This window comes from Vipera ursinii (assembly GCF_947247035.1).
Source record: "Vipera ursinii genome assembly, chromosome: 1".
NCBI lineage: Eukaryota > Metazoa > Chordata > Lepidosauria > Squamata > Viperidae > Vipera > Vipera ursinii.
In genome coordinates this window covers 180374427-180391879 of record NC_139512.1, presented here as the reverse complement: position 1 = coordinate 180391879, position 17453 = coordinate 180374427, and the positions used below count along the sequence as shown (strand labels likewise).

Sequence of the window (17453 nt, the reverse complement as noted above, 5' to 3'; positions counted from 1 at the left end):
TAAAACAGTTATCAATAGTGGAGCTCCCAGACCTAAATCCAGTTTGTTCTTCATGTAGCAAGCCTTTTTCAATTTCACAGTCCTCAAATTGTATCTTTTATGCAAACAATATTTGACATACAATTTTGTTATGATATCAATTAGTCTAATCAGTCTATAATTTGAGGGATTACCCTTACCGCCCTTTTTGTCAATGGTGACCACAATAGAGAGCTCCCAAGCAGATGGAATTTGGCAGTAATGAGTAAATACACCTGCAAGTAAGGGAGCCCACCAGTCAATCTGACATTTGAATAACTCAGGGTATAGATCTTCCCAGGATCTGAATGAGTCCTCTAGTCTCCTGTTCAGGCACCAGAGACCAGGGTGGGGTGGGATTACAGCCTCTTGTAGATCATTTTGTGGCTCCTCTAATCCATTACAATTTTGGGGCAGTGAATAATTGGCTACAATATTCCTCCCACATGGAGGCAGGTATTGGGATGTCCAAGAAAAGCCTTGCTTGTGAGATTCTTTCCACCTGTCAGGCTGAGGGTTAACAGGTCTTGTTTAAAGAGTGTAAACTAAGGTGTTAACAATTTGCATTCTTCTAGACTTCCTATTGTCCACTGTACAGAAGCAAAACCATTGTAAAACCTACTGAATTCTGGAAATTATTTTTGGAAACTGTCCTTCTAAAATCAGAAAGAATATACAGAAGAACATGAGGTAGAACACAAATAAAAGACAGGATTGGGTTAGGGTAAAGACAAATCATATTTTTAATATTTGTCTTGATATGAAAAAAATGCTTAACATAGGAAGAGATTCTAACAGACCACAATAAATGTAGATATGCATGTAAATTACTTGTTTTAATAATGTTCAGCCCACTTCACAAGTAGTGTAGACTATTCCAGCTTTAATTGCTCCTTCTTCTTGTGCATGTTTTCTCTTCTATCTCTCTCCCTCTCTCTCCCCCTCTTCCTCTCTCTCCATTACCGTTCAAGACCAGTGCAAAAATAAGTTACAACAATCTTATATTTATGTTAGAATCAAGTAGGAGAATATCCTTTGACTATCCTTTGGTCATTGCCAACATACGCTGGATCATGGAGAAAGCTAGGGAGTTCCAGAAAAACATCTACTTCTGCTTCATTGACTATGCTAAAGCCTTTGATTGTGTGGATCACAACAAACTGTGGCAAGTTCTTAAAGAGATGGGAGTACCAGACCATCTTATTTGTATCTTGAGAAACCTATATGCGGGTCAAGAAGCAACAGTGAGAACTGGACACAGGACCACTGATTAGTGATGATACCACTCTAATGGCAGAAAGTGAAGAGGAACTAAAGAACCTCTTGTTGAAATTAAACATTAAGAAAACTAAGATCATGGCATCCAGCCCTCTCAATTCCTGGCAAATAGATGGGGAAGAAATGGAGGTAGTGACTGGGCTCCAAGATCACCGCAGACGGGGACTGCAACCAAAAAATTAAAAGACGTTTGCTCCTGGGGAGGAAAGCCATGGCAAATCTAGACAGCACACTAAAAAGCAGAGACATCACCCTGCCAACAAAAGTGTGTATAGTCAAGGCTATGGTCTTCCCAGTTGCAATGTATGGCAGTGAAAGTTGGACCATAAAAAAGGATGAGCCCCAAAGAATTGAGGCCTTTGAACTATGGTGCTGAAGAAGACTCCTGCGAGTCCCTTGGACTGCAAGGCGATCAAACCGGTCAGTCCTAGAGGAGATAAACCCTGACTGCTCTTTAGAAGGCCAGATCCTGAAGTTACTTCTCATTACTTTGGCCATGTAATGAGAAGGAAGGACTCACTGGAGAAGAACCTAATGCTGGGGAAAGTTAAGGGCAAGAGAAGAAGGGGACGATGGAGAATGAGGTGGCTGGATGGAGTCACTGAAGCAGTAGGCGTGAGCCTAAATGGACTCCAGAAGATGGTAGAGGACAGGAAGACCTGGAGGAACGTTGTCCATGGGGTCGCAATGGGTCGGACACAAGTTAGCAACTAACAACAACAACATCCTTTGGTTATGTCTTGCCTGGGTTTCTGCATCCCCCCCATCTGTCTTGTCACATCTCTATCATCATTTGATAATCTTCCTTAAACTTTTACATCCCATTTTTATTTGCCAATGCCCTGACAGTCTTGTCTTTTTTTAAAAAAAAAACTGTACATCCTTATCTATCCTTATCATTTTCTCACTTCTTAAGGAGTCTGGATATTTTTCCTGGTTGACCGACATGCTTAGAACTTGTTAAGAATGCAACATTCTTCCTTAGAATCCACAATTCCTGAAGAGACCTTGGCACCATTTTTCAGCTTTCCTAGCTTTTCTATAAATTATTATTATTATTATTATTATTATTTATTCAATTTTTATACCGCCCTTCTCCCGAAGGACTCAGGGCGGTTAACAGGGCATATATAAATAATAATACAAAAATTAAAAAGAAATTAAACAAATGCCCAATTAAAATACAATAACAATAAAAACAGTAAAAAACCCATTAAAAAACCCTAATATTCCCCATCAGGCCAGACCAGCTAGTTCAAATAAGTGGGTCTTCAGCCCGCGCCGGAAGGAGCGAAGGTCCGATGCCATCTGGAGCTCAACCGGCAGTTGGTTCCATAATGCCGGAGCACCCAGAGAGAAGGCCCTCCCCCTGGGGGCCACCAGTTGACATTCCCTGACTGGAGACACCCTGAGGAGGCCCTCTCTGTGGGCATGCACAGGGCGGAGGGGAGTTGATGCTGGCAGCAGGTGGTCCTCGAGGTATCCCGGACCCATGCCATGTAAGGACTTAAAGATCATAACCAAAACCTTGAACCTCACCCGGAAGACAACTGGTAACCAATGTAGCTCGTGGAGCAAAGGTGTAACATGGGAGTACCAGGAAACTCCCAAGACAACTCTCGCGGCCGCATTCTGTACCAGTTGGAGCCTCCGAGTGGTCTTCAAGGGAAGCCCCATGTAGAGAGCATTGCAGCAGTCCAGGCGAGAGGTCACGAGCGCATGAGTGACCGTACACAGGGCATCCCGGTCCAGATAGGGCCGCAACTGGCGCACCAGGCGAACCTGGGTGAAAGCCCCCCTAGTCACGGCCACTATATGATCTTCCAGAGTAAGTCGTGAATCTAGGAGGACTCCCAAGTTGTGAGCCCTATCCACGGGGGGTAAGGACTCACCCCCCATAAGAAGAGATGGAATATTTTGAATGTCCTGGGATGCCGGAATGCACAGCCACTCAGTCTTGTCAGGGTTGAGTTGAAGTCTGTTCCTCCCCATCCAGGCCCGAACCGCCTCCAGGCAACGGGACATCACATCGAGGGCATCACTGGGGTGGTTTGGGGTCGAAATGAAAAGTTGGGTATCATCGGCATATTGATGATACCCAACTCCAAAACCATGAATGATCTCACCCAGCGGTTTCATGTAGATGTTGAACAGGAGAGGCGAGAGGACCGACCCCTGAGGAACTCCACAAGCGAGGGTCCTAGGGGTCGACCTCTGTCCTCCTGCCAACACCGACTGCGAGCGTCCCAGGAGATAGGAGGAGAACCACTGAAGAACTGTGCCTCCCACTCCCAATCCCCTGAGATGCCGCAGCAGGATACCATGGTCGATGGTATCAAAAGCCGCCAAGAGGTCTAATAGGACAAGGACAGAGGAATGTCCTCTGTCCCGAGCCCTCCAGAGATCATTCACCAGAGCGACCAATGCCGTCTCCGTGCTGTACCCGGGCCTGAAACCCGATTGGAACGGGTCTAGATAATCCGCTTCATCCAGGATCAGGGGAAGCTGATGCGGCACCACACTCTCAACAACCTTCGCAAGAAAGCGAAGGTTGGAGGCCGGATGAAAGTTGTTCAAAACAGCTGGGTCCAGAACAGGCTTCTTGAGGAGAGGTCTCACCACCGCCTCCTTCAAGACGGCGGGGAAATTACCCTCACTCAAGGAAGCAGATATAACTGCCTGGAACCAGCCTCGTGTCCTCTCCCGGGCTGCATAAACCAGCCAAGAAGGGCACGGGTCCAAAAAACATGTGGTGGAGCTCAGCCTCCCCATAATCCTGTCCACTTCCTCAGGGGTTACAGAAATGTATTATAAACACCCACAATTGATGTCCTGGTCAACTTTAGCCAAATGTTGCAAGAAGTAAGACTCTTTACAGTCCTCTTCTGGTTCTTTCCTCTTTGTGAAAATTTAAATCCCAAGCAGCTCAGGAAAGGGATTTATTATTGTTTTGTACATTGTAACATGGAGTTGGTATTCTATAGGAATTATAATGCACAAAACACTTCTCTTCAACAAGCAGGATAAGAAATAAAGAGCAAAGTTAGCTCTCTGAATTGGCTGGAAAGAAATCTGGTGGAAAAGCTGAAGAAATAAAAGGCACACCATACCAAGCTACCAGAAACCTGACTGGGTATAACTCTTTCCCCACCTGTGTTTGGCAAGATTGAGAATAAGTAAAATGTTGATGAGATGTGACAAGGCAAGGAGAAAGGAAAGATGAGAGCAGTAATGAGGACTGGATGAGAAAAACAGCATAGGAAATAATGAGGGAAATACAGGGAAAAGGATGTTTTTTTTAAAAGTCTTTCTTCCCAGTGGCACAGTGTTAGGGAGATTCTGGACTTCAGTAGTAAACTTTTCCTTAAGTCTGTTAGTTCCTGGTAAATATAAGGACATGTCCACAGCAATACGGAATTTACCACTGATTTGCCATTGCCCTTACTATTTATTTATTTATTTGGCTAGTCTACATCCCTGTGATTTCCTGGTGGTCTCCTGTTCAAGTGATAACACAACTTAGCCTTTTGAAAACAGTTGTAACTGGCTAGATGCTACCATCTGCTTTGATTCAATTGAGTTGTAGAGGAGAAATTTAGATTTAAATTACTGGCTTCAAAATACAGTAAGCTGAGTCTGCAGCATCTGGCATTTTTCCTACTCATTCTGCTGTATAAGTGCCTGATATTCTGTCCCAGTCTTGTCCCAATATTTCTCCCATTATGGATGCCCTACCATGGCTATACATTTTCATGGACTATCATTCAGAATTGTATAATTTCTAGTCAAATTGTTTTTCAGAACTACCTGCTAACAGCTTTCATTTGGAATAATTCCAGAATTTTCTTGTTTGCCACTTTTCTCTGTGTCTGAAATCTTGGCAGCATCAGTCAAGGGACTGTGATGGGGAGGCAGCCCTGATGGCAATCTCATGGTCCAGGAAGCCAGGCAGGCACATAAGGAGCCCTCAATAAATCTTAACTGTATTTCTGATTCTCAACACACATTCAGTGTGTGACACTAAGCCAATCACACATAGCACCACATTTTCTAAAAAGGAGAGTGCTCCCAGCTGGAACCAGATGTCCAAAAGTGATTGGTATGTTGGGTGTTAAGCTCTTGAAAATCTAGTCTAAGTGGCTTGATAGAAGCTGCTGGCTGGCTCATTTTTGAAAGCTGAAGTCCCGACAAAAGGTCAGTCTTGGAAAGAATGTGCTGCCTATTTTTTAATCTGATCCTTACCTTCTGTACTGTCAAGAGAAAATAAAGTCCAAATACGTCCATGACAAGGGGACTGTTTTTAACTTCTGCCCAGTGTGTGTGTGTGTGTGTGTATGTATGTATGTATGTATGTATGTGTGTGTGTATGTATGTAAACCATTTCTTTGGTCCCATATCCCATGAAGATTATTCTGGACAATGTACAAATGAAAAACCAAAAAATTCAATAACATAGTTCATAAAATCAGTATTCCAAAAGTAGTACTACTCCAAAAGCATCCTGCTCTAAAGTAGTGTTTCTTAAACATTTACTCTCAGGACACCTTTCCACTTTTAAAAATTTTGGAGGGCCCCAAAAGAGCTTTTGTTTGTTTGGGTTGTATTTATCAATATTTATCAATATTTAATGAAAAATTAAATTGATGTCTTTGCTTCTCATGACTATTTGATTGGATTTTAATATTGTTTTATTTTTAACATAGGCTGGCAAATAATTTTGATTTTTGAAGAAAGAATCTGGGGATCTCCAGGGGTCTTAGGACCACACTTTAGGAAACAGGATCCCTCTAAAAGATCCCTGGGGTCGAAAAACCATTGATCTTCCAATTACTAAGACAATGCAATCAGATAAGGAGGGGTCCTTAACCTCCCCACCCAAATGCTTGTGGGAACATATGGATCTTTAACACCATGCAAAAGGCCCACAGGAACTCTCCAAGCAAAAGTGGTCCACAAGACAGGTGACAGAGAAGTGGTTTATTTTAAAACGTAACATCATCTGCTTTAAGATATATTTAAAATAGGGCAAAACATTCGTCAATGTCGGTTAAAAGGCAGATTTTGTTTATTTCCTTGTTTACTGCCCCTGAAGTGAATGTTTCCAACTCTATGGGGCCTCTGCTCCCGATGTCCACTGTTTGCATTTGCCAAAAATGGTAGAAAGGGGGCTCCTTTCTTCCCTGATGCATGCTGGCAAGAAGTATCAAGTCACCCAATCACGTCTAGCCTTCAGCAAGCCTCTCCCCAGTTCTTTCCTTAAAGAGATTTAAAACAGCCATAACTTTCCAAATCAGTGCCAACCTATAAAATTGACTGCCTGGATGAATATAGATTAGTCTGTTCAGTTGAATTAGAACTTTCTGCCAACCCTGAAGCAAAATACCTTTGTACTGCAGTGCTCTTCTGTTTCTAAATGAAAACACTGCCTCCCTGTCCTACAGCTGGCTCCCATTTGTTCCACCGCATAAAGAATTAACTGTAGATCCTGAACAGGATGGAGGGGAGTGGGCGATGATGTTTACATTTCACAGTTCTTTCCAGCTATTCCCCACCACAGAATTTCCCAGAGGGTGCAGTATACACTGTTATATAATCCAGCCTGATTTGGCTTTCTCTGCTCAGATCAAAAGCAGGATGTCCAGGTAATTAGAGATTGGTTATGCTGGTAAGCATCCTTAGACATCTTTAATCATGTTAAGGGATTACCTACCGATCCTATAGCTCTATCATACATAAAACATCAAGGTCAGTGACAATTACAGAAGCAACTCAGCAGAAACACAGCATTGTTGAATGTTGTATAAAAGAAATAGAAGCTAAGTTATTCCTAAATTTCTAAATTCTTCTATGAAGCACAGCTATGGAACAGGAATATGACTCTGGACTGAGATATAATTATCTCTCCAGAATTTGCCACCAACATGTTAGTAAGAATATAAAGAAAATTTTAGAAATCAGGTCTGTTTCCTGTGAATTATCTAGAGACAACTGCAGTACAATACTCGTTACAAATATAGACAGAACAAAATGGATCAATTAGAAATGGATAATTAAGTTAAATGTGTTCAAATTACCTCACATCCTGAAACAATCAGTATTCAAATGTACAAAAAAAATGAGGATAGTTTAATTGAAAATGTTAACAGTTTACTTGTGGCAGTGAGAAGGGAAGAAAAACTTGGTGTAATACCTGTGAAACTCTGGTTGCCTCTGCCAAGAACTTCTTCATTTCTTTCTCTGTATGTACTACATTCATTGCTGAACCACTAATGAGAAAGATAAAAGAAAACAGTTTTAGATTCAAAAATTTCTTGTATCTAAGGATCTGAAAAGCTGAAAGAATTGTTCTCTACAAGAAAGCAGTATTATTCTTTATTTACCACTAACATGAGAATGGGCCTAAGAATATGCCAAAGAAGTAAAAGAAAGGGGGGAATCTAGATTAATAACCAGGAGCTGTGAATCATTCAGCTGTATAGGAGATATTCTAGAACAGGGTTTCTCAGCCTGGCTGGAGAATTCTGGGAGTTGAAGTCTACATATCCTAAAGTTGCCAAGTCTGAGAAACACTTTCCTAGCAAAACTTCTTATTCAGTCTTTTCAAACACAACTTGATGTTTGCCAGAAATGCTTCTTTGTAAAACATGGTCTAACTTAAGGGCACTGAGTCTTTGTGACTGGTTTACATAAGATCTGGTCAATGCAATTTTAAAATAATTGTGCTATTAAAATTTAATGCCAAAATAAATTATCATAGTTATCTCAACACTTTTTTGTATTCGACATTTTGTCAGCTGGAATGCATGGTGAGATGGTTCTGAAAAACCATGGAAAATAGTTAGACAGATAACTCACAAGCCAAATATGCTATTTGCATAGTTGTTTTGGCATTTTTAAAAATAAATAGATGCTGAAATGTGCAGACTTCAGAAGAAAAAAAATATGTATCCCTCAAAAAGTTGCCCTGGGTTCAGTTGAATTTTCCCCTTTTAAAATTGTAAAACCTATGTTAATGTTTGGTGACAAAAAAGTTAGAAGGAATCTGGTAGCATCTTTTCTAACAAACTTTATTAAAAGGCATAACCTTTTGTGCATCTGAGGCAATTGATGAAGTCAGCTGCAGCTCACAAATAATTATGTCTTTTAATAAAATTTGTTGTTGGGAAAATGTGCTGCCAGTTTCCTTCTAAATCATTGGGGGGGCGGAAATACAAGGAAAAATCTCACTGGAATCAATTATGCAAACAAAGAGCACATTTAATTCTTGCTGCTGATCATTGACTTCAAGACAACAAATTCAACTGTCTGATTGATCCATGGAACACTTTTTCAGCTGTGAAAGACTGGCATTCAAAACACATTTGGCATTGCAGATACATTTTGTTTACCTAGCTATTACTTTGCAGCATGTGCATAATTTTGACCCCTGTTGAAAATAATATTTTATACAATGCTTATAAGAATATAGAAAGCTGTTATTTAAATCCAGTTGGAGTCCAGGTGGAAATAATATTTCAATTCCAGTTAAAATTAGGTTAAAGGTACATGTCAAATGAGATCCAGTTTGATGTAGTGGTTAAGGCATCAATCTAGAAACCAGGAGACAGTGTATTCTAGTCCTGCCTTAGGTACAAAGCCATCTTGAGACAATCACTTTCTTTCAGCCTTAGGAAGTAGACAATGGCAAGCCACTTCTGAAAAACCTTGCTAAGAAAACTGCAAGGACTTGTCCAGGTAGTTTCCGAAAATTGAACAAAATTGAACGGGGGGGGGGGGTAAATATCTTTGTGAAGATAAGAATTTATTTTCAAAACAATTTTAAATAATCCATAGATTAAACTTTTCCATTTTAGGAATAATTGGACTGCTTTAAAAATCCAATTTAAAAGTGGGTTTGTTTGAATTTTTTAATGTTAATTCATAGTTAATTGAATTCACATATCCTTATAGTGTCCAGCTACACTATAATAGAACTGCCTTTTTCTGCTTAAATATTCTTTCTGCTTCATTCAGTGTCCGGGTTGCCTCCTTTAGACTGATAGTTCACTTTTCTTTTGTTATTGGAAAGCTTCAACTCAGTTTCCATTTGCACTTGCAAACTGTGCTCAGTAAATTCTATTTCTCTTCCAATCCTCTCATCTATGAAAAAGCTCTTCGCTGCATTAAGCTTTCAAGAGGGATATTTAGAATATTCCTGCACATTGATTCAACTCATTGCCACTGCCTCTCTTTGTTTTTCTCAACTATGTCTTGGAAATAAAGCAGCTACCACAGCATGTATTGGATAGAAAATAGTAATGGGGTGGGGGAGCATTTTCACATAGAAGCACCTAAATCAAAATATTATCAACATGATGTAAATATACCTGTCTCTAAGAGGCAGTAAGAAATGAAAGTGGAAAGATGAGGCTTGAGAGTGTGAACATTCTTAGGGCTTCTTTCAAAGGTACCATCATTCAAAGGGGTTTTTTCCTCCCCTCCTCACTTTTTTATGAGTTAATAACATGCTATGATAAATTACCAGAATGCTGAAGACTGCTGACATTTAAAGGTAATTCTTCAGGATTCAAGTTCTTCCACATGTCAGGAAGTCTGTTTTGACATTTATCTGCCTAGTTTTGAACGTGGCTAATCACTCAACAGTCTTTTGTGGTCCTCCTATCCATGCATATTCACTGTCAGATGGGAAATAGGAAGAGCAAGGGCAGTCATATTGGTGACTCGTGCTGGGGACAAACATTCAGCATATAATCTTCAGACTCTGAACTTTGAAATAGTTCCTTTCTACTATTGTTTAGAGTAGCTTCCATTTTTAGGCTTCTGTGAGATCTTAAAAAAAGAGATGCTACAGAGTGAACAGCTCCATTAAGATTGGTTAGATGACTCCTTATTGCAGCAGCATCTTTTTTTCAGACTTAGATTTTTATTTGGGAAACATCCTAGACTAGATAATTATGGAAACCAAGTTTGTTTTTAAAAAAAAAAATAAAAAAAATTGGAATGATATTTTAGATTACTGAAAGTCATCTGGATGCATTTATATTAATCAGAATATGCCAGATCTCTGTGATATATTTTTCTGACTTATTTAGAATTTTAAACCTTATGGATGATTATCAGTTTCTTTTTTTTAAATCCTTATTGCAGGTTCTGTTTGGGGCATCTGAAAATGGGAACTTCATGTCAATCTCTAAAGACTGTCCGCATGGGTTGGGGCCCAATACAAACTGTGATTTGAGTCTTCTGTGGATTAGCATGGGAAGAATACAAACTGCCAGGTATTTTTGTAAGAACAAAATGGGATTAAATGTACAGAAAGCATAAACCCTTTTGACAAGGGAGAGAGCGGTAAAAAAGACACAATAGTGGCTCCAACAATATGATTCAAGCCCCGCCCCTTACATCTCTTGCAATCCACATTAAGAATGGCAAAGTGCTGATCACATGATTGTGGCTGCGTTCTTGAATTTTTTGACCCCCTACTGCCCCCCCCAGCCTCCTGAAAAGATAAAGAGTGCCCAGTTTGGGAAAAAAAACAGGTACAGTAGTTTTGGAATTTTGTTTAAATTCTGGTTTCCCCGTGGTTAAATATTGTCTATAAATGTGTTGCATTTAAAACTACACAATATCTGCCTCTCCTCTGGAAATAACCCTGCTAATTTCAGACCACAAGGATGAACCTTATGTAAAAAAAAGTCTTACAAATTGGATGACAAAAAGGATTGGTAATACAGCAATGTCAGTGAAATCTGCAATCTCCATTAAGGCATCCTTTTTTTTCTTCTCTTTTTCTTTTTCTTTTCACAACTTACAAAAAAGATGTATTATTCTAAGACATCTGCCATTTTTGCTTTGGGTATTGCTCCTAAAACAGCATCACAGATGATCCCTTGCAGGAAATAGTTTGATTTGGAAACCATGTATAAAATCTACTAGTGATTTCCATGGCCATTTCAAATGGCACTGCAAATTGCCATTTAGTGTGCTTCTTTATATCATATCACTGTAGGCAAATATTGGCTCCAAAACAGTAATTGGAAAGCCCTTGAAGAATCCTTCTATACAATTAGAAAGTAGATTTGTTAGTCATTTGAATCCACTCTTTTTTATTACACTCCATATCCTGCTTTTGGGGAAAATATGCAAGAACTCTTGCAATTTTTTCAAAGTCTGCATTCTACATTTCTACAGCCAACCAAAGTGCCCCAAAATTGACAGGGTTTCTTCCTTAATCAGGACTACTTTATAGAAGTTCTGGTTTAGTTTGGAACAACTACAAACTTGGTTCAAAGCAGGACACTTGAACTTGATGTGGGATCCAGCTGCATTATATCAAACAGGATAATATATTGTAAATAAATCCCTGCTTTGGGGGATGGGTAATATGTAGAACCTTCGTGATATGCAACTTAATTAACATTTGTTATTTAATGTGCTGCTTTTCCAGATATTAGTGGCTAGAGCTAATGTTTATATGAGTCAGGAAAGGATAGATATTGTTCCAATATGTCCTTAATATGCAATGGACATAGTCATGGATATTTGAGAGATTAAATAAGCTGCTGAACAGACAAACAAAATAAGCCCATCTGTAGGAACATTGGCTACAGAGAATGATCATTTTACTGCCAGTACCTTCCAGGGCCTTGAAGCTAGAAAACTCAATTTTCCAGTTAAGAAATCATCCTTTCCTGGCATTGGAAAGAGAGATTTTGTGGACTATTTATAGGAACCAATTTGACGGTGTTGTTTTTCAGCTTGAGATTCAAGCCATAAAAGGCCTCAGAATTTCTCAGTATAAGCTCTTAAGGCCTGGTCAGTCATGCCATCAAGTACACCATAGTGTCAGTAGCAATCATGAAAGGCCTTTCTTGGTATAGACTGATTTGCTCAGAGAAATGTGAACCAAGTGAGTAGAGAGCAAGACAGTGAATGACTCAGAATAAGTTCTAGGCAAACTAACTAAAAATGAAGCAAAGATGTAGAAGGAAGGGAAAAAAGGAGTGGAAATAAACATCAGATGTTTATTGTATCATATGTACATGAATTTGTTTCTCCTATGTATATACAAACACACACACACAAGTTCATGGATAAATTCTGTTAACAAATATGGTAGCTAAATGGAAAGCCCATATTTGGAATCAATGTCTTTTAGTATGCTGGATATGTTTCGGGTCAAAGAATATGTGGGCATGATTGCCTTTATCTGCTGCTAACATTGGATTTTTAGAAGCATCTAGGTAGCCACCATTGAAAAGGCAATTAGAAGCATTATTTGATCCTCCTAAACTTCTATTGTGTTTTTGTGAGTATATGTCCGAATCTTTTAAATTAAAGATAAGAGGAAAATGAAGACACAAAAGAGAAGAACAGTTTTAGTGATAACAAATAGACTCTACAGTTAGCTGGGTATAATAAGGATACCAGGAAGCAGATGATCCAAAACCTGCATTGATAAAAGTGGCAAAAAATAAGTACAGTTCACAGTTTGTGTTTGAAGAGTATACTTTACCTAACATATCTTAAAGTTTTCATGACAATGTTAAATCTAAAAGGCATATTTCCAGTTTACTAAGCAAGCAGCCAACAAGATAAATATTTCAGTCTTTACATTCATTAGATGTCCAGCTGCTAGATGGTAAATCTGTTAAATTTCTAAGTATGGCATTTTAATATCACAATATATTCAGTTTAATCAAGCAAAGCAAGAATTTCAGCTTGTGCTTATAGAACATGCTTTACCTCAAAACATACGAAGGTCTCAACAAGCAAGGGTAGCCAACTGAGTTTGCAAATTCCACAGCATCTTCCTAAAGAATTGGAAAATATACTTTAATTATAATATTGTTAACACTAAATATAACCTTCCCCATCCTGAAGATTTTCATATCACTGCATTTGGATATATCTGCAGAAAACGTGAGTCCTCCAACATTTTCTACTTCAATGAGGCTCAAACTCATTACTTGCAATTCTGCTAATCATTCTTTCTTTCTAACTTTTTAAATCAAACTCTCTGACAAGGAGGATGACATGAGAAAAAAAAGTTGCTGAACCATCTTCCTATGGGAAAGGAGGCTTTTTGTTATTTATTTTTTATACTACAACAGGGGTCTTCAAACTTGGCCCTGTGGACTTCAACTCCCAAAATTCCTGGCTGAGGAATTCTGGGAGTTCAAGTCCACAAGACATAAAAGGGCCAAGGTTGAAGACCCCTGTACTACAGTATTGCCAAAGAATAAATGCAACCTTCCAATTAAGCAGATAAAAATTATGTCATGGATGTTGGCTTCAACTAGTGATTAAATTCAGATTCCAAATAATTCTACCCACCAAGGAACTGACTGCTTTCCAGGGTGCTTGGGCCACCTGCAACTCATCAAGAACAGCTGAGAATACAGATCTATCTTCTGCACAATCAATCTGCAGTGGATTGGTTCCCATAATTTTAGCTCCATTTCTGTAAAGTGGCACAGCTAGGTTATTTGGGATCTGCCCTCCTACAGAGATGATGCAGCCATCACATGCCTAGGAGCAATCCAGAGACAGAATGTTACATGCAACATTTGCTAACAATTGCAGCATTTCATTTCCCCAACAGTAGGTCTCTCAAAATGTTTGGAAGCAAGGGAAGAAACTCTTCATGCTTCTGGAAGAATCCTTCACCTCCCTCCACCAAAATCCATCCAAAAGAATTGGGTACTCATTGCAGCTCCATATTTGGTTTATCTAAGCTTTGCAACCAAATGCATGGTGGTAAGGCAATATGATAAAATCTTATTTCATTTTTGAACAGATCCCATTAATAATAGTATTGATAGCTGTTTTTTTAAGTGCATCCATCCTCATATCCACATAAACCCAGAAGCATCTCTTAATGAAACTAAGATTCATGAATCTCTAATTACATGATCCATCTCTATCTTTTCAGAAAAGCAGCTAGTCTTATTTGCAAATGGCATCTCTTACATAGTCAAGCTGAGAACTCTTCCACTGGTTTCCCTGAAAACAAGGACAAAACTGAGCAGGTATTGCAACTTTTTAGGATCGCCCAGAACTTTCAGAAACATGGCAATGTTTGTTTGTTTCAACCAATTTGCATTTAAAAAAATACAACAATTTTGAGCAGTTCTAACAAAGGACAGACTATCACAAAAAGTCAACAAATCTCATGAAGTTATTATAATGTCCCACATACATACATGTGTGATGTCCTTAAGTTTATATTTCGCAGTTGAAAAATTACATCCTTATCAACACTATTGTCCTCAAGCTTAAAATTAAGCATGTGTGTAATTGCTTTCATTGTCACAGGTTGAAATTAAGCCCAGCAAGGGCAGGACAATTTATTGCATAAATAACTGAAATAATTAAATTAGCTTATAAATATTGTTCAATATGTCATCTTTGAAACACAGTTATATATTTATTTGGCATTCATTATTTAACAGTTGCTAGGATTAACTATGTGTTGTAAAATATGATGTCAGTATCTAAAACTAGTAACTTTAAGAAATGCCCTGCTAAAAGGGGAAATAAAATAAAATAAATATAAAATGATTTAGCTTATTTTATGAGGTCTTGATCTTCCTTACGTTGAACATATTTGGACCATTTTTAAAATGAATTACCTCTTGTTGGTAAATGTCCAAGATTCTCTCAAGTGATAATTCCTCAAAGTAAAGCCTGTCACATTCATCAAAATCGGTGCTCACTGTCTCTGGGTTGCAGTTTACCACAACTGTCTTCTTGGAGAGCTGACGCAAGGTGCGGATGCAAGAAACAGCACACCAGTCAAACTCCACACTACTTCCTGCCAAAAAAAAAGAGTTGGAGCTTTTAACAAACAAAGTTAGGCAGAGGTTTTAAAAGCAACTGCTATGTCAAGGTCAGAAGAAGAAAGTTTGCAGCTGTAACATCATGCCTGCATCCACTGACAATATGTATTACCTTGATAAAAGAAGTGCCTTTGTGAATTTCTGGGTAGTTAATAAATCCACTGAATAGCAGCTTCTTAAAATTAATTTAACATATGATGGGTCAGGCTGCAAGCCATTTATATGTCTTAATAGAAAAGGTTTATCTAAAACCATAGCTAAAACATAATGAATAAATTTATTTTCTGCCCAGCCATTCACCATATTTGTGGAAAATATTTATGGGTTCTGCCTTACATTTGATCTCCACATTTTTGGTGGAATTTCCAAGTGGGTTTCATATATAGATATATGTACTGTGCACTCAGTTCAGGAAATCAGATATATTTTCAGCAGAAGCTGTCCTTCTAAATATGCGGTAAACATATCAATGAAATATGAAAGTAGTTTTAGTTATTTCAAGTCTCAACTAAATACTAATGCTAGTTAACATTATTTGAAGTAAATGTTAATGAAATACATATAAATATCAATTCTGTTAAAGTATAAAGACAGATAAATCAAGAAGGGGGAGGATTGCTATGAAAAGTGAGGAAAAGAGAAGATCCCCTGGCCATTTGCTATCATCACATCTTCATAATCCTTAAGATTTATTTCTATACAAGCTTTTTTGGATTTCTAAATTACAATATTAGAAGTTCTCTGTTATGTATGCAGGCACCTGCATAGCAACAGCCACCAGGGGTCGTTGGCCTGAACGGTTTTGGCGGGAAACCTAGTTTCGGCGGGAAACCTAGGGCCAACCCCATTGGCTGTCCGCCTACCTGGCTAGGTATTTAAGGAGGCCAGGTAACCCTCATTCTCCAGTACGCTACCCCCCAATAAAGAGCTGAACACGTACTCCGGCTGGCGTCTCTTCCTTGCGTCGGACCCACTACATTACATTCTCCATCTGGAAAACAGTTATTTAATTCTAAAACCTACAAAATGAAATGCTTGAAGACACTGAAATAGCAATTATTTGGCATATAGTATTCAAGTACTACAGGAAAAGATATTACACAAGAGAGTACCAACTAAAGAAAGTTCTTAGTTGGAAAAAAAAGTGAAGAAGCTATAGAAGCAAGATTTACCTATATGATATGGTCCACAGCCCAGCACCATCATTCCATGGTCATCAAATTTTACATCATGTTCCTAAAATATAACACAGTAAACTAAGTCACCAGAATTATTGTCAGCAGTATCCTTTGGGCTCATGGGAATAAAACATTTCTGGCTCACAGTTCTTAGTCTAAAAATAAAACTGTAAGGGTTTAATTTGATCTTATTTGCTTTACTTTATTTTTATTTTTTTAATATAGGGTTCTTTTAAAGAAGTTGGTAGTAATGGCATGAATAAGGACCTAGTAAGGAGTGTTATTTGGTAGTATAGTACTGTAGTATTACTATTGACTTGTGGAATACTGGAATCACAAGGAATGCTTGTAGAGGGCACAGCCCAGTGGTGGGATTCAAATATGTGAACAACCAGTTCTCTGTGTGGATGCTGCTTCCGGAAGTCCATTTAGCTACCAGTTCTGCCAAAGTGGTGCAAACTGGCTGAATCCCACCACTGGCACAGCCCAAGATGAAGCAGAACCTTGGGGTTATGATGCTGTTAACCACTTTGTTGCTGAAATTAGAGTTATGGAAGGGGACCATACTTAAAAATTCTCATGGATGGGAGATATTAAAATTCAACTTGTTTCTTGGAGTAGCTGAGACTTGATTATGGTATTCATATGACACCCATGATTCAGTTCAATGTCTGTAGTTTGAACAGGGCCTACAGCCTATACTGTATAACTGTGTCTACGTTAGTACTATAGTAGTAGGCTATTCTGATCAGGTAATGTTATTTTTTTTATCCCAAATTTCTTGTCAGAAGTAATAGTCTCCACATACTCATTGGAGATTAAAATGAGCCAGGAGCAGTTCCTTACTGTAGCTCTTTGTCAGAATGCCAGAAATGTGTGTGTGTGGGGGGGGGGGGGATGTTTAAACAATGTGTAACCTGAGACCTTGTTTGGGTGATAACCAGAGTCTAAAAGTAACCCAACTTGAAAGAAGCCATAATCTGTTACTATGGTCTTCACCATAACACAATAATGATCACACATTAAGTCCAGCCATAGCCACTGAGGTAAATAAACTTACATGTACATTAAGATCATACAGGCTAAATATTTGATCTGTTACTGTCATTGCCTGCTGAACTCTTTCTGACCTCCACTG

General features: G+C 38.7%; 1 protein-coding gene across 1 annotated transcript in view; it reads right to left on the bottom strand.

Moving 5' to 3' along the window:
* The window catches only part of CPS1 (carbamoyl-phosphate synthase 1), a gene marked incomplete at its 3' end in the record, with an annotated part of 173698 nt that overhangs the window by 34326 nt on the left and 121919 nt on the right, over positions 1-17453 (bottom strand). Inside the window, exons 24-28 of the mRNA XM_083354439.1 lie at positions 16310-16373; positions 14931-15112; positions 13633-13827; positions 13042-13109; positions 7487-7562 (exon numbers count right to left, since the gene is read on the bottom strand). Coding sequence (XP_083210565.1) covers positions 7487-7562; positions 13042-13109; positions 13633-13827; positions 14931-15112; positions 16310-16373 — 585 coding nt within the window. The remainder of the gene's footprint in view (positions 1-7486; positions 7563-13041; positions 13110-13632; positions 13828-14930; positions 15113-16309; positions 16374-17453) is intronic.